General features: G+C 43.4%; 1 protein-coding gene across 2 annotated transcripts in view; it reads left to right on the top strand.

The window, feature by feature from the left end:
- The window catches only part of MYO16 (myosin XVI), a 491,281-nt gene that overhangs the window by 51,110 nt on the left and 413,917 nt on the right, over positions 1-26,254 (top strand). For both annotated transcript variants that reach the window (XM_040487087.1, XM_040487086.1), the window contains exon 3: positions 22,598-22,668. In XM_040487087.1, the coding sequence (XP_040343021.1) occupies positions 22,598-22,668 (71 nt within the window). The remainder of the gene's footprint in view (positions 1-22,597; positions 22,669-26,254) is intronic.

Raw genomic sequence — 26,254 nt, 5'->3', positions numbered from 1 at the left:
GTCAAGTTTTTGATGCCCTAGGTAACTATTATCACAGACTCTTCTATGTATTCCACGTGGATGTTTTCTTCACGTTGAACCACACTAGACTGGTCAGAGCTGGTCTTCCAAATGCAGAACACATCAGCCTCAGGTTCAGAATTCCTGCCGCCTCTGGGATTTTTGCTTTTTGTCCATTTGAAACCTGTTATTTGTGGCCTGCATGCATTTCCTAAATGTGTAGCTGGGATGAGTTGAAAACACATTGAATGTAGAAAGAGAATCTAAAAAAAAATCTTTATGGATTTGAACCGTGTACTTAATCCACCAACAGGAAAATTAATTGGGGCAAATGTAAATTCTAAAATAACGATGACTCACTTTGGGAGATGCGATTTGCTGTGATACTCGTGTTCAACCTTCCCCAATTAGGAAAATCAAAAGCTGTACTGATAGAAGTACAGTTTCTAAACCAAGAGAAGCAGAAGTCAGGGGGTAAATTAACACGGGGGCCTTGGTACATAAGGATTGAGTAGCTCACCAGGACCGTGAGAACAGTGAAGGGCCTAAAACCATTTTAGGGAGGAAGAGACAAAGAGAAACGCGTGTTTGGCTGAGGGGAGAGAAGGCTCAAACAGGGACGAATGGCTCTGAGCATTTGAAGAATTGCCATGTAGAACTTACTCCTTATTTATTCATTTATTCGTTTTATTTATTTATTTAGTTAGTTATTATTTTATTTTTTTTCTTGTGACTTAGACTTGTTCTAAGTGGGATCCAATGGGTAGAGAAATCCAGGGGGTTGCCATTGCGTGGAAACAATTTTTTAAGCTTTACATAAGGAAGTGATTTCATGTATTCATGACGGTCTGCCTTGGGAGGTGGTATGCAAGTTAGGCAAGTTAACTAATCTGTCAGTGTCTGGTTTACTCATCTAAAATAATGGTGCCTTGGGGCGCCTGGGTGGCGCAGTCGGTTAAGCGTCCGACTTCAGCCAGGTCACTATCTCGCGGTCCGTGAGTTCGAGCCCCGCGTCGGGCTCTGGGCTGATGGCTCGGAGCCCGGAGCCTCTTTCCGATTCTGTGTCTCCCTCTCTCTCTGCCCCTCCCCCGTTCATGCTCTGTCTCTCTCTGTCCCAAAAAAAATAAAATAAAATAAAAATAATAAAATAAAATAAAATAAAATAATGGTGCCTACTCTGTAAATATATGAATATGAATTCACAGTTTTGTAAGTGTAAGTTACAATTACTGCTATTCTTAATTTATTATTATTTTGTACATACTTGGATTGCCTGATTTTTATAGAGTTTCCCACAATATTATCATAGTGTGATTCTCCAGGTCTTTATACCAGAATAATTACGTGCTCCCATCACAACTGGAAGCTGCCACAGAATTGCCTTGGAATTCTTGAAAATCTCAGGATCAAATTTCTCATAAGATTTAACTTCAAGTATAAATTATTTTCAGTGCAGAAGTAGAAACTGATGCAGACAAAGAACAGCCTCCTAACAAATTTCATCTCCCGTCTCCCGAATGTTCTGTGCAGGGGGGCACTGGACGGGGCGTGGGGAGGGGATATAAAATTGTATGACTTTATTAAAGTGCTTCATGAAAATAAATTTTAGCAAAGATAGTAAGTTTTGGAATCAGTCATTGGCATGTGAATTGGTAATGTGATTTTTTAAATTTATATTATACCACAATTTTTATCGTGAGGAACCTTTAAAAATATATTGTGGATAACTGTAAATTTAGTTATCCTAGTGTATGTATATTTGCTCTTAAATGTCACAATCAGACATTTAAAAAGATCCTAGTAGCTAATTGAATTGATAATTTTAAAGGCACAAAATTTTATCATGAGGCTGTATTACAGTAGTCAAAATGAATCGTTTTACTTGAATGACCTGTAAAGATCTCTATGCGAGTAGTAGACATTTTTTGATTATTTTTTCAATGTTTATGTTTGGTAAGGATTGACCAAACTTTTATTGTCAAAGCTTATCTAACTTAAACCGAGACAAATAACCTATTTTCTTGCCTATTCTGTTTTTATTAACTGCTATTTCTTAAAAAAGTGAATGCATGAAAAAGCACAGAGAGTTTTTTAATTTTTTTAATATTTAAAATAATTTTTTAATATTTATTTTTGAGAGAGAGAGAGAGAGAGACAGAGCAGTAGTGGGGGAGGGGCAGAGAGAGAGAGGAAGACAGAGGATCCGAAGCAGGCTCCAGGCTCTGGGCTGTCAGCACAGAGCCCGTCCCGGGTCTCGAACACAGGAGCCAAGAGATCATGACCTGGGCAGCCATGAGATCATGATGTGAGCTGAAGTCAGATGCTCAACTGACTGAGCCACCCAAGTGCCCTGAGAGAGCCTTTGAAATGCGAAAGATAAAAACCTAATAGCAGCAAAGAAGCCAAAGCAGAAAAGCTCATCCAATACCAAACTGGATTTCAAAACCATGTCAGCCAACGTATTTCCAGTTACTTCATTTCTGGCGGAAAAGAACCAATGAACTGAGGAACAGAGAAAACAGTAGAATACATAAACAGTCTTCAAAATGAGACTCTACATCTAACACCTTGCAGTGGGGGCTGAGAATGGCACCTGTATTTTCACAGAATATAATGAATTATGTACGTGCCTTTGTCAGTTACGTGGTCTGCATATGAACTGGCTCTCGGCTCACCCTCCACAGCTTTCTCTGTGTCTTGTTTAAAACCCTCACTTTTCAGATAGGAAGTCCAGTGCCTTCTACAAGATACACTCAAATCCTTTTACTATAAAGGTGAAACTTGGGGCCCTTCTGTAGGATGATACAACGCGAGAGGAAAATACCCTCTCAGAGGACCTTCTGTGAATGCCTCCGGCTCCGGGGAAGGCTTGGGACATGGGGTGTGTCCGTTTCTCAGCTGTCCTCTGTGTCTGTCTTTCCCTCACCTTTTCCTTCTTTTCTCTTGTTTCTGCTTTTTGCAAATGATTAAAACCCCTGTTTTATTTTCCCAGGGAGTCATAAAAGACCATGAACACCAGAAAGCGAAGATTCTGGGGATCACCCTAGAGCATGCCCACTGACCATCTGCTCTGTCTTTTTCATGATTAGAGCTTGGTAATAAATACTCATGTTCGGAGGTCTCTCTTTGTCTCTCTCCATTTCTGTGACACGCATACACACACATTTATGCACACTGCCCTCTGTTAGTCATTTGAATTCCACATCTCTAAAGAGATTAATTCAAAATTTATTTCGTTTAGCTAAACTTTCTGTTTAACATAAAGTTTTAAAAATATCTTTTGAAATACATGGGGTTAACCCTGAAACAGTTGTAAAGGCCTTTGCAGAATTAAGTGAATTAAATACCATTCAGAACACTTAAAACTCTTTTTATAAAATGTTTACAGTGTCAACCTTGAAAGGAAGTTTTCCTGCTGATATATGCCACTCCCAGAGTGCAAAATCATTCTCCTCACTGCATATTTTTTTCCTTGTTTTAGTAGTGTATGTAATTTGAAACATATAAAATAAGACAACTCAGGACGTGTGGGTGGCTCAATCGGTTAAGTGTCTGACTCTCGGTTGCGGTTTGGGTCGTGATCTCACAGCTCATGAGTTCAAGCCCCACACTGGGCTCTGCGCTTATGGCATGAAACCTCCCTGGAATTCTCTCTCTACCCTGTCTCTGTGTCCCTACCCTGATTACACTTTCTGTCTCTCAAAATAAATAAATAAACTTAAAAAAAAATCAACTCATGACAAAGGATTTACAAATATGCTTTAAAATTTTTTTTTAACATTTATTTACCTTTAAGAGACAGAGGGAGACAGAGTATGAGCATGGGAAGGTCAGAGAGAGAGAGGAAGACACAGAATCTAAAACAGGCTCCAGGCTCCGAGCTGTCAGCAGAGTCCAGTGTGGGGCTCGAACTCACTAACCGTGAGATCACGACCTGAGCCCAAGTCAGATGCTGAACCAACTGAGCGACCCAGGTGCCTCGGAATATACTTTTTTTAAATTCACACTTTGAGTTATATTCTTATTTCTCAAATACTAGTTCTTTCAGTGTTGATTTTAAATCACCTTCTTACTTTTTTAGATCTTTATTACAAAACCAGAGTAAAAAGGTCTATTGAAAGTAACAACTAGATTGTATGATCAAGTTAGATTAAACAAGAACTCCTTTGGGAGGAAAAAGCAAAATTAAAAAAGAATATTTTAAAGGGTAGGCAAGTTAGACAAGACTAGAATATTACACATTTATGCCAGGTATCACCTTACCACAAAAGATATTGAACCAAATAGTAGATCTGTATAATCATTTTTTGTCTACTAATTTTTTTTCCTAGATATGTTCTATAAACTTTGTTCTGTCTACATAGTTACACCAATTTATTAATTAAGCTGCTTGAACTGACTGCTCTGATAGTTAAGAGTGATTGTCATCAGTGAAATTAAGCTGATCACATTTGCACAAAATACTGGATTTCGCGTGCACACACACACACGCGTGCGTGCACGTAATCATGCTGTAAAATAACCATGCACGTTTGGACTTTTGCGCCTAGGAGGCTTTATTTTCAGAGTGTTCTTTCCTTCCTGCCTGTGGCCACCTGTGCTTGGACTTGCTGATGGGCCGTCCATTTCTTTAGCGTCTCTGTGGTTCTGTGCTTTCTCCACTGCTGCACCATTTTGCATTCCCGCTATCTCTGTACATCACTGCTTCCCTGACGATGTCTCAGCCATTTCGTTCTGGAGGCATGTGACTTATCTGTGCCTTTCAACTCTATCGTTAATCCCTTAATCTTCTGGCTAGCTGCCTATCTTCGCTGTCAGCTCTACTCTGGACTATAACTTCCAGTATATTCCAGAGGCTTCAAAGGGGCTAATCTTTTGATCCAATGAAAATAAAAATCTATCTTTTTCTTAGTTTGGGGCTTCAGTGTTTTTTTTTTTTTTTTTTTTGGTTTTCTAATTACACATGTAGAAACCCTAGAGAAATGTTCATGATAAATCCTTTTTGCAGAACCTTGGGTATGTGATAATGATCTGAATTTTGTTTTGATGATTAGAAAATACAAGATTGTAGCCTAGTACAAAAAGTAAACTTCTTAAAACTTCAGAAGCCAGAGTCTGAATGCACCAGACCAAAATTTGATGCAACGATGAGCAGTAGGTGGGGCCAGGCCTTAAGTCTTAACATTGTGTAAATAATTATTATAAAATGGTGTTGTTAGAACTATGATAGAGAACTTACAATCTAAGGAAAATGGGATGGGATTGTGGGGTTTTGTGTTGCACGAGGCATCTCACCAGTGGTGCCACTGCTCTGGGGCAGGAAGACCGTGTAGGCCACAGGGAATTTCATTTCATGCCTTGGGAACAATCAAGTGGCCGCTGGATTCATAAGCTTAGAAAATACATTTCAGGGGCACCTGGGGGGCTCAGTCGGTTGAGCGTCTGACTCTTGTGTTTTGGCTCAGGTCATGATCTCATGGTTTGTGAGTTTGAGCCCCGTGTTGGGCTCTGTGCTGGCAGTGTAGAGCCAGCTTGGGATTCTCTCTCTCTCTCTCTCTCTCTCTCTCTCTCTCTGCCCCTCCTCTGCTCTCTCTCTCTCTCTCTCTCTGCCCCTCCTCTGCGCGCTCTCTCTCTCTCTCTCTCAAAATAAATAAATAAACTCAAAAAAATACATTTGATTATAGTTAGGTGTTCAACTGATTTCCAGAAGGGCAAAGTCTTCCTAAAATAGATCAAGTGCCATGTATTTACTTAATTTAAGTTCCTGTCTTAAAGGTGGCCGTAAATCTCAGAGTTACATGGCTGTTTACCTCCAGGACTCTGTTGGGGAACACAACATCTGTGTGACCAAATGTCAACTCATGGCACTTTTGTGTTAATAACAAATTAATGTTTGTAATATAAAACATTTCTGAAAATGTGTAAAACTTTTCTTGGAATTTTTTTTTAAGGAAACACTGTATAACACATAATATAGCCCCCAAGGACACGTTCTCAGAAAGGCATGGAAGTAGGGAGACGAGGGGAGCTTCAGTTCTGGAATTAACTCTTCACGTTGCTAAGGATCAAAACCCTGAGTCACCGCTATCCTCTAATGTAACTGAACATTTGTGTGTGTCCTCAGTCCCCATTCCTTCATTTGTAAAATCATGATCCTTATTGTAGGTTTTTATTAGTTTTCACATGCCGAGGTATTAACAGATTATTATTTATATAGACTTTTCAATTTTTTTTTTTTTTTTTTTTTTTTTTACGTGTCCGAATCAGAGTCAGGCTCTAATGTTGACCTATGTGGACTTGAGAAACGCTGGCCTGATTCTGTGTCCAACATGTTTTCAGGTAACAGCTGGGTCGTTGGGTCCCCTAAATAAGTGTGAGGCTCGGGGAAGTGTGTGACGCCTACTTCAAATTTCTTCCTTTCAGAAAGGATCTGCTTTTTGTATGTGGTCTGTCCATGTGTTGCCTATTAGGTTGTAGCTTGAATAACAGAAGGAAAACCAGAGAATAAGCGTGGTCTGGTTGGGTCGTGCAGAAAAGTTAAGGGGAGGCAGAGAGAGAGAGGGAGAGGAGGAGGAGGAGGGGGAGGGGAGGAGGAGGAGGAGGAGGAGGAGGGGGAAGAAGAGGAGGAGGAGAGATCATTTGGGTTTTGCTGTTTGTGTTTACTTCGTGTCGAGTCCAGACTGATGGAAGATGTACTTATTCAGTGATCTCTGTCATTTACTTCATCATTCCAGTTTCTGGCTAAACCAGTGTTCTGTTGTTGTTGTTTTAGGGAGTTTTGGGTTGAAGAGAGATGACTTTTATGATCCACGACACTGGTTGGTTGTGTATTCGATGACTGTCAACAGGCTGGAAAACAGCCCAGACTAACCCCACTGCCGCAGACGTGAGCTTCAGGAGAGCAGGGCACCAGACCTTGGTTTGGAGGCTGACCACGTGGCACCTCAGGACAAAAGCCCATTTGTCTCTAGTGTCTCTCCGTCAGAGGCACCACTTCCAGGGACAACAGTTTGAAATCTCCCTGCAGCTTAACTCATTTTTACCCTTGCCGCTGACGTTTTTGGCCTTCTCTTCACATTTGGTAACGAATCCTTAAACAAAGAACATCACGAATCACGAGTAAACGCTCAATATGGGGTCTGGCTAAGTTAGATGTGGACACCAGGAAAAGGCTGCTCTTTCAAGAATGGTTTCCACCATGCATGCCTTATATTGCCTTGGTGTTTCAAGGAACAGAAGTGTGCTTGGTACCTCGGGGACGAGCCGAGGTGCTTACCACTCACCAGTGTAACTTCATCGGTGTGTGTAATATTGGACTTCCAAAAATGTTTAAGACACACACTGCAAATTGGTGAATCCAAAGTAAATTATTCCACGTGCAGGGACATTAAATACTGTCGATTTTGTGTTTGTCGGGCAGTCCTTCCACGGGAAGACCTAACACCGCTAGATAGATTGGTCTGGCGGCTTCTGCGGTCATCAGCATCCCGGGAAGGGGCGGGCTCCCTCAGTTTTGTTGAATGCTGAAGCCTCTGGCAAGTACTGAAATTGGAATTGATAATTTCCTAGGGGGCGGCATTAATCTCTCTGCCTTAATGCGTCACACGGTACATATTTTTCTACATGAGCTTCTCTGGGGACAACAGTTATAAATGCTTAATGGGGCATATGTCTGAGTATAGAAAAGAAAAATGTAATGATTAATGAGACTCCAAAAGGAAGTAAGTGGTTGAAATAGGAACCCGGGAAATAGAAGGGTAGGTGGGTCAAGGAACAGCTAAGAGCCTGTGGTTAATTTGAGGCTGAGTTGAAAAATTGTAAAAACTGGTGTCCATGGTGCTGACCAGACTAGCTCTGTGTGACCAGAAACGATACCTATGAATTCAAAACTATTCTGCTGAGATTGTTACGGGGACTAAAGTGTGCAGACGTTTAGCACATTGGAGAAAAAATTTCTAAATGAATATTATGCAGATAAGAAGACTTAATTATGTCCCAAAGTCGTTCCCTTTCTACCTCAGAATTATTGAAAAACACAAATGGGAGTTATATAAATAAAGTTACGTGACATTAGATTCTCCGTAAATATAGCTTTATAAAACTTAATTGTAATAAAATGTACGTGGCTTAAGAAGGTTATAAAGTTCAAGACATTACAACAGGGGGATGAGGACTTTTTAATTGTGGTAAAATACATCTTAAATAAAACGTCTCATTTTAACTATTTAAAAAAATAACGTTTATTCATTTTTGAGAGAGCATGAGCAGTGGAGGGGCAGAGGGAGAGGGAGACACAGAATCTGAAAGAGGCTGCAGGCTCTGAGCTGTCAGCACAGAGCTTGATGCGGGGCTCCAACTCACGGACTGTTAGATCATGACCTGAGCTGAAGTTGACCGACTGACTGCTTTAAAGCGTATAGTTTAGTGGCAGTGAGAACCTTCACAATGTTGTGCATCCATCAGGACCATCTCGTTCCTGGACATTTTCACCACCCCCCCCCCCCCCCCGCCCCGGCCAAATGGGAACCATACCCATTAAGCAGTCACCCTCCATTTACCCCTCCCCCAACCCTAATAACTGCTAATCCGCTCCCCATCTCCGTGGGTTTCCTATTGCTGATAATCCAAGTAAGTGAAATCACACAGTATGTGACCTGTTGTCTGGTTGTTTTCACTTAGCATAATATGGTCAAGGTTTATTTGTGTTGTACGTGTAGCACTTCATTCCTGTTCATGGACGAATACTATTCCATGCTGTAGATATAATCACTTGGTTTATCCATCAGTCATTCGAGGGACATTTGAGTTGTTTCCACCTTTTGGCTGTTGTGAATAGCCCTGCTATAAACGTTCATGAACAAGTAGTTGTTCAAGTACCTGTTTTCAGCTCTTTGGGGTTTATACCTAGGAGTAGGAAGGTTAGCATGGTAATCCGTATTTAACATCTTGAAGAACCATCAAAGTTACATTGCCACTTGCAGTGTGGGTGGGTTCCAGTTTCTCCACATCCTTGCCGACACTTGTTATTCTTATTTTTAAAATTTACTGTAGTCATACTAGTGAGTGTGAAGTGGTACCATTGTGGTTTTCATTTGATTTGTGTTTCCCTAATGATTAATGATGTTCAGCATTTTTATGTGCTTCGTGGTCATGTGTGTATATCGTCTCTGGAGGAGCGTCCACTTAAATCTTTTAACGTTTGTTCTCTGTATTTATGGGTCTGCTGGGTTAATTTTTTTATATGTTGTGAATAATGGTTCAACTTCATGCTTTTGTAGGTGGCCATCCAGTTGTCCCCGCAAACACATTTGTTGAAGAGATGATTCCTTCCCCCATTGAATGATGTGGAATAGTCATTGACAATCTGTTAAACATCTGTGTATGGGTTTATGGGTTCTGGATTCTCAATTCTATTTCATTGGTCTGTACATCTATCCTATGCCAGTACCGCACTGTTGTGATTACTGTAGTGTTTTATTACGGGTTGAAATCAGAAAACATGAGGCATCCAACTTTCTTTTCTTTTCTCTCATTCTTTTTCAAGATTGTTTTGGCTATTCAGGGCCCCCTCTAATTCCATGTGAATTTTAAGATCAGCTTTCCATGTTTTCAAAAAAAGGGGCATTGGGGTTTTCATAGGGATATATCATGGCTTCCTTGATATGAAAAATGTCCTGGGAAATGAAGGAGAAACGTGCCATCTCGTGGCACACAAGAATTTTTGTTTTTGGAGAGCATTTTTGTCCTCACTGATGTTAGCTGCTGTAGGTAGACTTACCAAAGAATAGTTATTATTTAGTATCCAGGATTTTGAAACGTTAGCACTCATTATTTTAACAGTACTGTCGCACCTTTTTTTCATTTTCTAATCTTTTAGTGTGAAACAGAACGCACAGTAAAGTTTGGCAATAAAGGTGCACCTGTGATTTATCAAAAGTGAATTTCATGGAATCACCACCGAGCAAACAAAGTAGACCATTGTCTGTACCCCCGAATGCAAGGTTACTTTATCATTTGAAAAGTACTGTGATTTTCTACATTAGCCAAATAAAGGAACAGCAATGATATGCAATCGATACAGAACTGCTGTAAACCAGTAAGAAAACATACTAAAATCCACTATAAAATATTGGATAGGAGACTGGGGAACCACAGAAAAGGATCTCCCAATGACTAATACTTGTGTAAGGATTCTCAACCTTAAAACTCATGAGGGTGCTGCCAAGGAAAACCACGTGGAGAGAGGTCGTCCTCCCCATAAGTATGGCTCCATTAAATACCCAGTATCCAGCATTGATGAGAACGTGGAACAATTTGAACATGGTGTATTGCTGGTGGGAGTGTAAAATGGTATAACCCACTTGTGAAAGCTCTGACAATTCCTAGTACATTCAAATCCGTGCACACTTTGTATTCTAGCACTCCCACTTCCGGGTATGTGCCCTGTAAAAATGAACACATTATTATACAAAAAGACTTGTGCAAGAATGTTGGGAACAGCTGTATTCATAATCGACCAAACCTGGAAACATTCCGGTGGTAGACATTTTATTCTTTCATACGTTGCCTATTCTTGGACCAATTCTCAAGTGTTTTCATTTGTGATCGCTTTAAGGTACCTGTTGTCTTTCCATGTAATACTTCACTCTATTTTTAGCTCATTGAAGAATTAAAGCATTGAAAAAAAAATTGTTGAGCCTTTCCAGTTTTCTTCAGGGAGTCTGTTGCTCCAATTTGTGGAGGTTGGCAGAGCAAACTTTGCTCATATGAAATTTCTTTTTTTTTTTTATTTTTTTTTAGGTTTATTTATTTTTGAGACAGAGAGAGACAGAGCATGAACGGGGGAGGGGCAGAGAGAGAGGGAGACACAGAATCCGAAGCAGGCTCCACGCTCTGAGCTGTCAGCACAGAGCCCAATGCGGGGCTCGAACTCACGGACCGTGAGATCATGACCTGAGCCGAAGTCGTACGCTTAACCCACTGAGCCACCCAGGCGCCCTGAAATTTCACTTTTAAAACGAGCTTAAAACTCAAGAATATCTGTGAGACCCTTGGAATTCACAAAATACCCTGCACTCAGTGTTATGTCTGTCAGTTACCTGGTGAGGAAGACTGGAGGGGAAATAAGAAAGAATAAAAAACTACATCTACCCAACTACCAATAAATCAAGGATTAGCCTAGGATGCTTTCCACCGCTCTCTTCTGTCTGAGTTTATCTTTAGGTCGTGGTCAGTGGCATAAATATTCAGATATTTCTCTCCCCTTTGCCTTATTTTTTTTTTCTTTTTTTTTAAGATTTAGTTTTTTGAAACTGGCTTGTCATGATTTATTTTTATTCAAGTAAAAGTAACATACAATGTGATATTAGCTTCAGGTATACAATGTAATGATGCAACAATTCTGTGTGTTACTCCAGGGCTCCTCAGGGGACGGTCGTCTTACTGCCCTTCCCCTATTTTGCTCGCCCTCCCCACCATTCCCCTTTACCTTACTTTTAAAAGAGGGTAAATATTTGTTTTACTTTTCATTTCAAGTAAATCACATTTTAGTAACTTTGAAGGATGTTTTTTATATTATTGTTTCTTTTTTTTTTTTACTGCCCTAAGAAGTAAAGAGAATTCTAGATTAGTAGCAACGCCAATTGTGTACCTCATGTTTTTACCATTTTTTTTTTTACCATTTTTTACCATAAGATGTAAAGAGAATTCTAGATTAGTAGCAGTGTCAATTATGTACGTCATTTATTTTACCATTTGTGGAAAATGAATCCTTTTTTTTTTTTTTAAGCTAAGGCTACTTCTAAAATTTGAACTATAAAGCCCATTTTGAAGTTATGTGTTGTAAATTGACAGAGGATTATAGAGAAAAAATAAAAAGCAAAGCATGTATTTATGTTGTGTACATCTGGATTTACTATACCTCCATCACAGTCTGAACAAATAGGGTGTAGTTAACTGTGTGTGGTTGTAAAACCGTCACTTTGGGTCTGTTCTGGAATAGTCAGAGAGGTAATGACTTAGGATTGGTTTAGGTACAGAGGCCACTCCTCATTCCTGCCAGGCATATAAGCACAGTAATATATGTTGAAATTCTACAGAACAGGTGAGTTTGATAGAAGCCCTTTTTTTTTTTTTTTTAATACTTTTTCAGCTCCTTGCCAGTGATGGCCTTGAAGGCGGGGAAGGGAGGAAAGGGGTTACAAGCAACATTTGAAGAGAGAAATGGCAAATCATTTTCTAAAAAGAGTCACCATATCTAGCCAGTGTTCGAGAACTACAAATCCTTCTAATATACAATAATTGCTTGTTTGCCTTCTGTCTTCATGTGTTGTTGCCCACAACATTATAAACTGTATGAAAGCAGGATTTATTCTATTTTTTTCTCTGCTGTACCTCCAACTCCTGAAGCAGTGCTTAGCGCATAAAAGACACGCACTGGACGTTTGTTGCATTAGTCACAGCTGCACAAGCGGGTTAGGTGGGGCTTTGAATCAGCCTGGCCATGGTGATCTTGGATCTCAGTCTCACAACTTCCAGATTTTAATCAGATCCAGTTTTGACCCAGTTTAGTAGGAAAGCAGAACTCTTAAACTAATTGCAAAGTAAAACAAAAACAAAAAGGAAAAAACAACAACAACAACAACTCATTGCAAAGTAATACGAAATTAGCCTTAACTACCAGAAGCTCAGTAGGTCAGTATGACTAAGGTGGTCCTCAGTGCACATGATTGATTTGTCTGTAGTTCTCTTGCTAAGCCTAGAACCCAAACTCGTCCCTGACCACCTGGGTCTCCTCCTCCAGGAGAGTGGCTGGTGGCATTCTTGAATGTCCTGTTGATGCGGGTTGTTGCAGGATTTTTCACCACAATCCCCGGGGTTCGTTGTCTCGCCCCTTCGAAGAAGGAAGAGGGGGACACAGAATGAGCATCGGGCAGAAGTTTATTAAAAGTGTAAGATCAGAAGGGAAGAGTAGTAGCAAAGCTCTCTTTCCTGAGAGGGGACATTGGAAAGTGAACGCCAGGACTGTAGGGGAGGGTCCTTGCTTTATAAGGTTCTGGTCAGCCCTCCCCCTCCGCCATCCCTTCCCCCTTGGTCCTTTTCAGGCTCTACCCTTACTGGCTGGATCGCTCTAGGTGCTGGGTTGTCCATTCCTGATGGGCTCTTTTCCATTGTAGGAGGGGTGGTCTCTGGCCGTAAGTATGTCTTTCATCAAATTCCCGAGGGAACCCCGAGGGGGAGTAGGTGGGGTCTGTTCCATTGTTAAGAGGAACCTTAAGCCTGAGGGGGTTTGCTGTGGCCACACACCCCCAGCATTGTTCCCAAATAGGTGTTTTTCCCCCACCCAGGGACCTCAGGTCCTAATCTTTCCCTCTCTGCCTACTGGATCCTGTCTTCTATCATAGGTAGACCTGATCCAAATCAGAAGCAACCGCTTAATGTGTGACTGAGCACCTCCCCTGAATATAGAACCCAAGCAAGTCCTCAAGGCGAGCTTCAGAACCTGCTAGACCCTCTTCAGATCGCTGTGGGCTGGGGTGCAAATAGGCCAGCCAGCCCTTTGGATGCTGATTTCCACTGTTTCCCACCCTTCCCAGTATCATAATCATCAAGGTACTTTGACCTTAAAAACATATACATAATTGGGCACTTCCTGATTTTAAGAATCTGGTGACAGAACCGGGGGATTAATTTATTTTTAAGCTCTGGGAGACGTTCTAAGCATAATGAGGGTTGAGCATCATTGCCCCAGACTTGGACTCCAGCATCACCTGAGGCCTCCCCATTGACTCGGACCTTGACCTCTCAGATCACCCCCCAAACCAAGATTCAGCTCAGACAGGTTTGGCTAAGTATTCATTTATTGAGAATAAATAGTGTGTTCTGACGGTTCCCGCGGTTCAAGCAGTGCCAGGGGCCACGTTCTCAATGACCGATTAATGGGAAAGGATCTGCCGTGAGCTCTTAACATTGCCATGAATTCTCTTGTTCCAAGTAAGGTGTTTGGAGGTAATTTTCCAAGATTATAAAATCCTAGCACTTTGTCTCAAAGTGAATTTAGGTGGCCATCTGCACCAGAATCTCCTGGAGTGTGTGTTTGAAATGCAGAGTTTTGGATCCCATCCCTGGATGCCTGAAACCGTATCTGGGCGTCGGACTAGGGCGTGATTCTGAAGGGTTGGAGAGACATGGCCCTAAGTCTTTCTGGGGGGAGAAAAGTGTTAACTTTACCAATGGGCTATTGCCCTCCAGAGGTCACAGCACCTGAACAGATGGACAGAATGCCTGTGGTACTACAATTTCATGGTAGACGTTGACAGAGAAGAAGTGATAATGAAAAGTAGGTTGAGAATCACTGAACTAGAAAAACCTATAAAAAAAAAAAAAAAACTCAAGTCATTGTTAGACATCCTAAAATTTGAGTTCTACTTAGGGCGGGGAATCCTTCCTGCTGTGCAAGTAGACATGCCTGTGGGGTTAATAACCTAATCTCTACTTTCCTGCTTTCTGCTTCCCTTCCTTGTCGACAAAAAGATAAACCTTTTAAAGCATTTCTTAGAAGACTATCGATTGTTACGGAAATTCTCACATCTACCTTTTTGGAAGTCTTTAAAATATATTTTTTAATTTTTTTAAATGTTTATTTATTTTTGAGACAGGGACAGACAGAGCATGAGCGGGGGAGGGGCAGAGACAGAGAGGGAGACACAGAATCCAAAGCAGGTTCCAGGCTCCGAGCCATCAGCACAGAGCCCGACGCGGGGCTCGAACTCACAGACCGCGAGATGATGACCTGAGCCGATGTCCGACGCTCAACCAATGGAGCCACCCAGGCTCCCCAACCTTTTTGGAAGTCTTCAATTGATGTTTCTACCATCCTTTCAGGGGCAAAAGGACCCTGCCTTGATTTTTTGTGGTCATTCTTTGTAACTTTTTATTTAGAAATTAAATTAAACTCGCAGAAGAGTTGAGCAAATAAATCAAAAACTCCTGTACACCTCCCCACCCCCCCAACCAAGCCTTCCACTTGCTGACATTTTATCACCTAAGAGTTGTCTTTTCCTCTCTCTAGAAAATGCCTTCACCGGACTTCCAACTAGAACCCCAGATTATGGTGTGTTTCATGTATCCTTCCCTCTGTTGATTTAAAAAAAAAAAATTTAATGATATTTATTTTTGAAAGACAGAGACAGAGCACGAGCAGGGGAGGGGCAGAGAGATAGGGAGACACAGAATCAGAAGCAGGCTCCAGGCTCCTAGCTGTCACCACAGAGCCTGACGTGGGCCTTGAACCCACGGACTGTGAGATCATGACCTGAGCCGAAGTCAGACGCTCAACCCACTGAGCCACCCAGGCATTGATTTTACACATAAAATCTTTGTGAGTATAGACCCGCTCTCATCATGAAAATCACACGAGCATTGATTGCTGCTGTAGTGAGGTATCCATATCAGTTCACAGGATCCCCAAAGCAGTTACTGTCCCCAGTTGCTGTCCAGTAACCATCCTAAATGTGCTGTGTGGCATCCACCCAGATAAGTCACAGTAATAGCTGGAGACTCGGAACAAGTGCTAATTACCAGCTGAACTCTTGGGTTTGGGGATTGTTGATGATGGTGGGGACCTGGGGTGGGGACAGCCTATGCATATTCAAGTAAAGCTCCTTAGCAAAATTTTATGATGTCTTTTCATCCATTTTTTACCCCTATGGCTGAAGATTTAAAGACCGAGTGTGTCTTTTTAAATATCAAATCATGCCCCGCACACAGACATCTCGGCGGAGCTCTGTGGCAGCTTGATGACGGAGCCACAAATACACAATAAATGCTGAATCAGTTCCAAGCGGCGACACTATAAAAGGAAGCCTCAGCTTCATTATTCTGTTTGGTCCCCAGATGGCTGTTTTTCCTCAGGCTGTTTTCCTGCGGATTTTATTGTCACAGAAAGACCCTGCCATTTCACTCGACTGGCGATTGGAGTCTCGTTATGACGAGGCTGCCATGAACGGGTACCTTTGGGGAGAAAGTATTTTAACCTACATTTGGTAGGTTTACCCAAAAGGAGTAATTGGAGGGCCTGAAAATGGATTTTGACTCGTGTCTTGGTTTTGGAATTTCTCTATCCTGCTGCTGCTCTTGGCCTGTCAGACCCCAAGTATTTAGAAAAGTGCTCTGCTATGTTGGCATTGGAAACATGGACCCTCTCCTCTTTTGAAATTCTTTGTGATGAAATAATCAGGCTGCAAGTGGCATTTTCTTCATTATATCTTAGCATCTAAGTTCTTTACCATGTCTGGTTTTAACCCTTTGCAGAGACCTAGAATTTAGCTCACTCTACCGTTTGTGTGTGTGTGTTTATATGAAAACATGTTTATTTTGTCAATAGCTGAGTCCCCACCTTGGTCTCCACGGGCAACCCGCTTAGCGTGCAGTCCGTGGTTTGAATTCAGGGCTGTAAATCAGCCCTTTGGGACAATAGCTCAAATTCTATGCAGGGAGAAAAACCATGCTCAGATGGTCCCCACCTCTTTTCTCCGTAGGCTGATGTGTGGCCCAAACGAGAGGGGTGGGACTTCCTTGTCTGTCACTGTGGCACAAAGTTCTGGAGCTCGTGGGTGTTGTGCCTGCCTCATCCTGGACCTTCTTGGCCCCCCTCCTTCTCGACCTCGGGCTTCCCCCACCCCGTGGTGGGCTGAGTTTACCTTCCTAGCCCCTGAGAGCCCCCTGTTAAATTTTCAGGAATTTGCCAGTTGGTTGTACAGCAGGGAAACAAAGCCTATAGAAAAGTGAAAGCATACAAACTTACAGTTAGGTAGATGGCAATAAAACCAAGGGTAATACGCAACACTCATCACTTCTTAACTAGTTCATTTAGGCCCTCGAAGTCACGTTTGTGTCTTGCGGTGAGTGCTGAAAGTGCCCCCCAATCATGTGCTGTCTCATGTGTCACATCTTTTTCCAACCCTGGGTTCGGTGACATCTTGTTGGGGGCCTGAGATGAGAGAATTACACCACGAAAGTCGGCGTCATTTACTGTCTTACTGATCGTCTAGAATTAAGAAGTTTTGGAGGATGTGTTCATTCAGGGCTACACTTACAAATACGTTATGTCAGGGGCACCCAGGTGGCTCAGTCAGTTAAGCGTCCGACTTCGGCTCAGGTCATGATCTCATGATTCATGAGTTTGAGCCCCGTGTCGGGCTCTGTGCTGACAGCTCAGAGCCTGGAGCCTGCTTTGGATTCTGTGTCTCCCTCTCTCTCTGCCCATCTACTGCTCATGCTCTATCTCTGTGTCTCTCAAAAATAAAAATGAAAAAATTAAAAATAAATGTGTTATGTCAGCACCAAAAATGTGACAAAATATGATACATTGTCTAAAAACCCTGGTCTTACTTCCACAGATGTTTCTCAGGTCCTTGATAAGTGAGTGACATCTGACATACTTCAGGGGAGTCAGCGAACTTTCTGGAAAGGGCCAGATAGAAAATATGTCAGACTTTACAGGCCACATAAAGTCTATGTTGCTCAGTCTTCTTGAATTTTTTGGTTGATTTTTTTATTTTTTATTTCTTTTCTTATGCATGCCTTGAAAATGTAAAAATCATTTTTAATTCAAAGTCTTACAAAATCCACAGCTGGATTTGGCCTGCCAGCCATAGTTTTACAACCCCCCCACCCCCAGCTCCACTCACCAGTGTCAGTGAGAATATCTACCCAAATGTCAAGGTCATATGCACTAATTATAGCCACAGACTGGCTGTGGACATAACAGTTCAACAAAAAGCATGAAAATTATTCTGTGAGATCAATTGGCTATATGGCATTTACAACATTCAGCGTTGTATATTTAGTTATTTCTAAGTTGTGGGTTACACAGCCTTTGTATCAGTAAAATGTGTAGTAAACACATAAAGGCATATCTGTCTGTCCAGCTTTCCATCCCTCCTTCCCTCCCTCCATCCCTCCCTCCATCACTCTACCCATCCTTCCCTCCCTCCCTCCCTCCATCCCTGCATCCACCCAGATCTCCGTCCCCATCCATCCCAGTACGCTGGTGCGGCTTCCCCTGCCTCTTGGTTACTCATCCATGTTCTGCACCCTACAGACTGCTCTCCCTGGTTGTGGTGTCAGTGCTCCATAGACCCCCCCCCCCATGCCATGTAGCTCAGACTCCCACTGTGTCCCCGCCTGCCTAGTGTGTTCTCTATCTTCCACAACAAAGCTGTGCACGCTCACTGCTGTGACTGCCACCCCACTGCCTTATCGTGAATCCGCTTTCAGAATTTAAATGTTTTTAAATAACCATTTTTTAAATGGTTATTTTTGAGAGAGAGAAGAAGCGAGAGAGAAAGTGTGAGTTTGAGTGGGGCGGGAGGGGGGTGGGTCACAGGATCTGAAGCTGGCGCTGCGCGGACAGCACAGAGCCCGATGTGGGGCTTGCACTCATGAACCATGACATCATGACCTGAGCCGAAGTAGGATGCTTAACCGACTGAGCCACTTAGGCACCCTGCATTCAGTACTTACACAGAGGGTGGGAGCAAGAGACCCCTTCAGGCCTTTGTGTTTCCCTCCAGCAGCCGCTGTAACAGACATGCTGTAGACCAGGGCCTTAAACAACAGACACTTATTCCTCGTGGTTCTGGAGGCCAGAAAGTCCAAGATCAAGGTGCCAGCAGATGTGGCCGCTGCTGAGGGCTGCTTCCTCATTTATGGATGGCCTCCTTCTCACTGTGTCCCCACAGGACAGAGAGGGTGAGCTGTGGTCACTTCGTACCCGAATAAGGGCACTAATCCCACCAGGAGGTCTCGGTCCTCATTATCTCCCTCATTCCCATATAATCAGCCCCCGGCAGCACCCTTCCTGATCTGGTCACCTTGGGGGCTGAGGCTTCAACACAGGAATTCGGGAAGCACACACACATTCAGCCCATATTATGCTTAGCTCATGAATCTTTTCAAATCCTTTGCTTGAAACCCTGTCATCTACTTTGTTGCCCACAAACTGGTGTCCGAATCCTGTAGGGTCTCCTGCCTTATCCTTTTCAACCCTTTCATGGTTGGCACATCACACACGCATCCTCTGGGTGAATGCTGCAAGGTTGGGGTTCTTTATGTCCTACGCTTACATTCGACGTTTAAAAATCAGAAGGTTTTGAGAAAATTGAGAACAAACCTTAAGTTATGGATTCTAAAGTCTGTTATTATGGGGTTTTGTGACTTAGAATAATTATACTAATAGGAATCCTTTGGAGATCGGTACCCAGTGCCGGGGGCACAATGAATATGCCGTACCGTCGTCCCCTTTCCATTCTCTCAGGGCCCCCATGACCTGAGTCCAGTGACTGTCCGTTATTTTGATCTGACAGGACATGGAGGCACAGAGGATTCAGTCGCTCTCCCATTGGGGCCAGGCCCCAGAGCCAAGTCTGTGGAACCCCAAGGCCAGGGTGTCACCGGCTCCTATTATGTGTAACTCACTACACATGTGCAAGGTGGATTCGATTCAAGAAATCTGATGGCATTTTACACATGTCATAAGTGATATAATCTGCCTCCTACTGTATTTGTAGTTCAAGAGCTTGGCTGTAGAAGCTGTAAAAGCACTCTATAGATATTAGTTAATTCAAGATGAATACGTACATTTGTTAAAAAAATAAACATTCGGGGAAAAGTGCTATTCATCTTCTGAGGAAAGCATTGATACACATGTTAAATTCACTTTCTGTTGTCGGCAATGGACTTTTCAAAATTAAGGGTAAGAAGGGGCGCTGGGGTGGCTCCGTCGGTTAAGTGTCTGACCCTTGATTTCGGCTCAGGTCATGATCTCACGATTCCTGAGTTCAAGGAACATCAGGCTCTGCGCTGATGGTACAGAACAGAGCCTGCTTGGGATCCTCTCTCTCTGCCTCTCCCCTGTTCATCCATTCATTCATTCATTCTCTCTCTCTCTCTCTCTCTTTCTCAAAAGTAAATAAATTAACATTTAAAAATACTTAAAAATTAAGGGTAAGAAGATGTGAGGGAACAGAAAGTGTGTCCGTTTACAATTCGTGTGCACAGAGAGAGCCAGGAACAGGGGGGCAAAAGGGCATCTGTTGTGCCATGCGGGACCGCTCCTAGAAATACAGAGAGGACAGGAAAGGCAGTGCCTTCCTAGATGTTGTCCTGATGGCCAAGGGGCAGGATGCCCAAGGAAGTAAATGGATGCCCCACGTGCTGTCAGGTTACTCCCGTGAGAAGCCATCTTGGGCAAGTTGTGTTGTAACAAACTACCCACATTTGGAGAATTTGTCTTACGAGGAGAATTAAATTCTTCACTGGAGAAAGAGCATCCCAAGAGGAAGCCATTTGGAAGATGAACAGGTGTGGATCCTCTCCTACTAAGGATGCTCTCAGGGTGCGGACGAGCGTGAGCGGGTACAGATCCAAGAAGCCACATGTGACCGCTGTGGACCGAGCACAGGAATGTGTCTGAGTTCCCTGGGAAGAGACATTTGGACAAAGGCACTCTGATTTCAGGAAGGGGTGTCTGGAGGGCACGCGGGGCTGGGTGTGGATGGCCTCTGCTGTCACCACCTTACCCTCATTTTGGACAGGCTGTTCTGCTTCCCTGTTCACCTCCAGTGCACATGCCATCAAAGGGATGGCCTTTCTGGAGAGGGGACTGCCGGAGTAGCCGTGTCCGCCAGGACCCGTGGCGCCCCTTCTGACGTGCAGTTAGCTTTGGGGAAGATGGGGACACACTGGGGATTGAAGCACATAAAAGAATTGGGGTGCCATAGCAAAGAAGGTACATGCAGGTAGCACTCCAGACTGCCAAGAACCTTCATGGAAAGAGAGTGTGTTCAGTGAGGCACGAGTTTGAATCTGAGCCATTTCATTCAGTTCTATGTTACAATAGAAAAAAAGAGTCACTGTTGCTTTAATTATAGTTTTTGTGGAAAATGCACTAACGGCTTTTTATTGAGACTGTGATACTGCTGTTAACTGTGGAAACCAGGAGAGTGCTTTGGGGAGCTGATGAACCTTTCTGCGAGGCTGGCCCTGGAGCCAGTGGAAAAAGCAGAGGTCTCCTTATTCCCCGGGGCGTTCCTTGTACTAATGAATTCACCTTTGCTGTTAAATGGAAACACAGGTCACCTTCCAACTGTGCATTTAGTGTGATAATTGGTATATGTTTTGACCTATTTGGCATTATTCTTTTTTAATTTTTTTAATGTTTTATTTTTGAGGGAGAGAGAGACAGACAGAGTGCGAGCAGGGGAGAGGCAGAGAGAGAGGGAGACACAGAATCCAAAGCAGGCTCCAGGCTCCGAGCTGTCAGCACAGAGCCCGACGTGGGGCTCGAACCCACAGACCACAAGATCATGTCCTGAGCCGAAGCCGGACGCTTAACTGACTGAGCCACCCAGGCACCCCCGGCATTAGTAATTTAGATAGAAATGGCCTTGTCCCATAGTGCTTCTTGGAATGATGGGTACACTACTGTCACATGAAAGGAGGTTTAACATGCAAAGTATAAACTTTGTTTTAAACCAATGGGTCCTAACGAGATTAAAAAATAAAGTTAACTGAACCAGTGCCTACATGAGCCTAGTGAAGTAATTTCTTTTTATTATTTGGCCCTACAGAGGGTATCCAGACTGGACACTTTGAAACAATAAAATGCAAAAGTGTTTTCCTCTTTCTGGAAAACAGTATGGAGGTTCCTCAAAAAATTAAAAATAGAACTACCGTATGACCCAGCAGTTGCACTACTAGGTATTTATCCAAAGGATACAGGAGTGTTGATTCAAAGAGGCACATGTACCCCAATGTTCATAGCAGCACTATCAACAATAGCCAAAGTACGGAAAGAGCCCAGATGTCCATCCCCTGGTGAATACATAAAGAAGATGTGGTATATATATGCAATGGAGTATTATTACTCGGCGATCGAAAGGAATGAAATCTTGCCATTTGCAACAACATGGATGGAACTCGAATGTATTGTGCTGAATGAAATGTCAGTCAGAGAAAGATAAATATCACGTGATTTCACTCATATGTGGAATTCAAGCAACACGACAGATGAATGTAGGGGAAGGGAAGGAAAGGAAAAAATAAGATAAAAACAGAGAAGGAGGCAAACCATAAGAGACTCTTAAACACAGAGAACAAACTGAGGGTTGCTGGAAGGGGTGGGGGGGTGGGCTAGATGGGTGACGGGCCCTGAGGAGGGCACCTGTTGGCATGAGCCCTGGGTGTCGTATGGAAGTGATGAATCACGGGGTTCTGCTCCTGAAACCAAGACTACTCTGTATGTTGACTAACTTGAATTGAAGTAAATACGATTTTTTTTTAAAGTGTTCCTTTTTCTGAATAATTTGCACAGCTGTGATAGGAAATTATATGGACAAATAGAGGATTAAGTTTGAATGTGCAGATAGATGCCCTCAGCCCTACATACACGGAGTTGAGGTCAGATGGCGATCAATGTGTCTTTCGCTTTTGTGGCTGTTTGCAGTTTAGAGCTGAATGAACCGCTACAGGTTTTGTATTCACGGGGTGGATAAAAGACGTGCTCTAACCGCCTTCTCCTCTTTCCGTCCTGCAGCGCTCCGGCTCCTGAAGGAGGGCGCGGATCCGCACACCCCCGTTTCCTCAGGAGGGTCCCTGCTCCATCTGGTGAGAACCGTATGGCCTGGGCAGGCCTGGGGGGATGCAGGGGGGAGAATCAGTCCTGGGTTCCAAACTCAGTTGCCAAATGTACACGTGCCAGAGGCTGGTCAACACATGATGTTTCCAAATGATCAGGCTCAGATATTGACCTGCAGTGTTTACTTCTGCACTGACGTTTGTAATTAATCTTTGATACATGGAATCAGAACTCCTGCCCTCAAGAAGATGCTGTAGAAAAAGTAGATGGTATTGTATCCATTGGAGACTCCTAGGCAATCATTCTCTTGCTTCTACAAGTTGCTTTTATTGCTGCCGTGAACTTTCTCGATACTCTGCTGGTGACCAGGTTCACATAAATGTGAATAAAGCTTACCTACATTCTTTTGGGGACCAAGCAGTGAATAAGGCAATCAACAAATAAATAATTGCATGAACACAAGAATATTAGGTTCCTGTGCAAGAAATTGTTACTGATTCAGGTGAAAATTAAGTGAAAGGTTTCAATTTACAGGTCTTCAAGACTTCATTTTGGAAAATATCAAAATTGACATAATGTGAAAAACCTCATTTAGGATCATCTACCAAGGTCAGAGTTCAGCTGTATTTCTTCCCGGTACTGTGAACTATGTGAAAGAAGGCGATACATCAAACAGCTGGAAGCTTCAGGACTTGGCACGGGTTCTCAGCCTTGACTGCACGTTAGAATCACCCGGGAGCTGTAAAAGACCGACTCCCGCCTCCCAACCGTAGCCCCATGCCTGGAGATTCTGACTTAATTTTTCTGGGATGTAGCCATTCTGAGCTCCCCCGGCTGATTCTAATTTACAGCCTAGGTTGAGAACCGGTGCATAGAAGAGAAACTTGTACCCACAGAAGACTCAGGATATCTGGGATACAGACAACCCTCTTATGCACTCGGCAGCATGGAAAAATAACTCAGACTGTTGATAGGTGACAGTCTGTAGAAGAAATGTAAACTGTTTCTCTCCAGCGTTGGTTGAGACAGATGTCTAGATTACTTTTTCCTTCTCTGCAGTGTTTTGGTCTTGAAATCTCTCCATTTTACACTCAGATCATTACGTGGCTTGCGTGATGTTTCTGTGGGGCCCTGCCTCATTAATCCCTGGGTCCCGGGTCTGATGGTGATGATAATCCTAGGCCAGGGAGGTGCTGCTAACAGCTTTCTGTAGACAAGCATCCTCCCCTTGGCCGATACGATTATCTCTCTACCAGGAGGTGCAGTGATCAGCATGTTCAAAAGAGACCAGGCCAGGCTCTACGCTCTTTCCTTGGGAGTGTCTACCCCTGTCTCTATGTCCCCCATCAAAAGATGATCGGGAGAGGGTTAGATCCCAGGCCAGATGCTTCTGGTCTTTTCCTCTCCTATGTAACTGCATGTACACTTACTCCTTTTATTAAATTTGAGAAGATGCCGAAGTCACGGAGACTCATTTTTCCCATCTGTGAAATGAGCATATTATCTGGGCTCTTGTGCTCAGAGTATTTGTTGTGATGTGTACCTACCGCTGCGTGCATCGTGATGATCAAATAGATACGAAAATAACTTTTAAGCCACGACGTGCCTCTGATATGTTAGATATTGATCAACATATACATTATATTGTATTATTTATGATGCATTTTCATATGAATTAATTTTTCATTCTCAGTGTGGTTGGGAATATGCCTCTATTACCTTCCTAGTTGAAATGAGAAAACAGGAGAATGAAACACTTTGGCCAGGGTCACATAGTAGCAGACAGTACAGAGCTTCCCCTCTGGCCTCTGAGGACAAATACAACATTCTTGTCATGTGTTTCCCAATGACACCTGCAAGCTGTTGGTTTAAGTTTTCAGAGAACACACCGTTATTCTAATCCGAGTGCTGGAAGACCTGTTCTGCGAACAAATCACATCAATGCATTGTTAATATTGCCAAGAATGCATTATTACTGAGTGTGTGTCTTTGTGAGAGAGAGAAAGAAATAGCCACTTCTTTATATATGTTATGCACCTGAGGGTAACGAGCCCATGAAAGTGCATCCTAGCCTTCGGCAAATCAGCGGTTGCTTTCTGCACATCTGACACACAGCCAGATGCCATTGTCTCCCTTCCCCCGGACCATGGCCACCCTCTCTTAAACCATCATCCCTTCCCTGGGTAGGGAGCATCATCTCTCCTCTCCCCAACCCTCCTCGCCTACCCTGAAGTCCGTTCCCACACAGAAGCCCAATCAGCGTCACTCATCCATCCGAATACCCCAGACGCTTTCCTTCCCGCTCCAAGAAAAACCCAAAGTCCTACATAGAGCCATCCCGTGACCTGCTCTGCTGTGGCCCCGCCCCAGCTACTCCCCTCTTGTTCTCGTGGCTCCTTGCTGTGCCCACCATGTTCACAGGTGCTCCCCGCCCCAGTCCTTTCCACCTGGAACATTGCTCCGCAGGTGTCCACGCAGCCCATGCCTTCATTTGCTTGGGTCTCTATTCAGAAGTCCTCTAACACAACAGGCTCCCCTGGCTTGCCCTGGAGGATGTAACAGCCTGCCGTCATGACTCCACGACCAACTTGACTTTCAGCTGGCTGCTGGTTTCTTTCTGGTGCCACCAAACAGACTACGGACGCGACGATTATGTTCTGTTTATTAGACTGTGTGCTCCCTGAGAGCAGGCACTGGGCATATTCTCCTCAGCCTATTTTATCTGCCGGGCCTGGGGGGTGCCCAGCACGCAGAGGACGCTCAGCAGGTTTGTTGAGTAGGAAAGTTGATGCGTTAACTACTTAATTAATAACTGATGCTGTGATAGGTATTAGGGGTGTGAAGGTTCAGAACACATTCTGTGCCCATATGGAGTTTAGTTTTCTGAGGGAGAGAGAAAAAACAAACGCCAATTGGAGAAGACCCAGAATACGGGTAAGCAGAAAACAGTGAAAGAGAAAGATAAGGAGGCCACGCCTGCCTGGGGAGAACATTCTGACATCTTTGTCCACCCTCCTGATCAGACTTAATTACCCTTTTATCGAAGATCTCCTAGCGCACCGTCCTGGCTCCTAGCGATCTTGTCACGATGGGTTCTCATTAATGGATGATATGCCTTTTCTCTCTGCTAGCCTGCATTTTCAAAACCTGTGACTGTCTTAGACACTTTCATGTCCTTGGCGTGTGATGTATAGGAAATACTCAATCCATTATCCATGAATGAACGAATGCACGCATGCATGCATGCCTGGGCTCCAAGGACGTGAGGATCTCTTTGGCTAATATGAAGTTAGTTACTTGAGGCCCAGGTCACAGAGTATAAAGATTTAGAAATGGTGGAATCAGAAGGAAAAAAAGAAAGGAGAGGATTAAAGCGATAAGATAGAGGGAAACGCTGCATCAACTTCGCACTCAGTGCACGTATGTAGCGTTTCTCTACCGTGAGGCAGGGCTGCGAGCCTCAGATAAAGGGCAGGCGCAGGAGGAGTGCGCATGAGAAAGCCCGGTGACAGCTAACCGGCTACGGGCATGGTGCTGAGTCCCCTTTTGCTGGGGTTCCCGAGTAAATAAAAGCAAATGAAAAATTGCAGGTTGCCAGAGGGAGAAAATTAGAGG

The sequence above is a fragment of the Herpailurus yagouaroundi genome, unplaced genomic scaffold, assembly GCF_014898765.1.
Source record: "Herpailurus yagouaroundi ecotype Mexico unplaced genomic scaffold, PumYag 164, whole genome shotgun sequence".
Lineage (NCBI taxonomy): Eukaryota > Metazoa > Chordata > Mammalia > Carnivora > Felidae > Herpailurus > Herpailurus yagouaroundi.
Note: the sequence above shows the minus strand (reverse complement) of the source record. Positions and strands in the feature narration are given on the sequence as shown.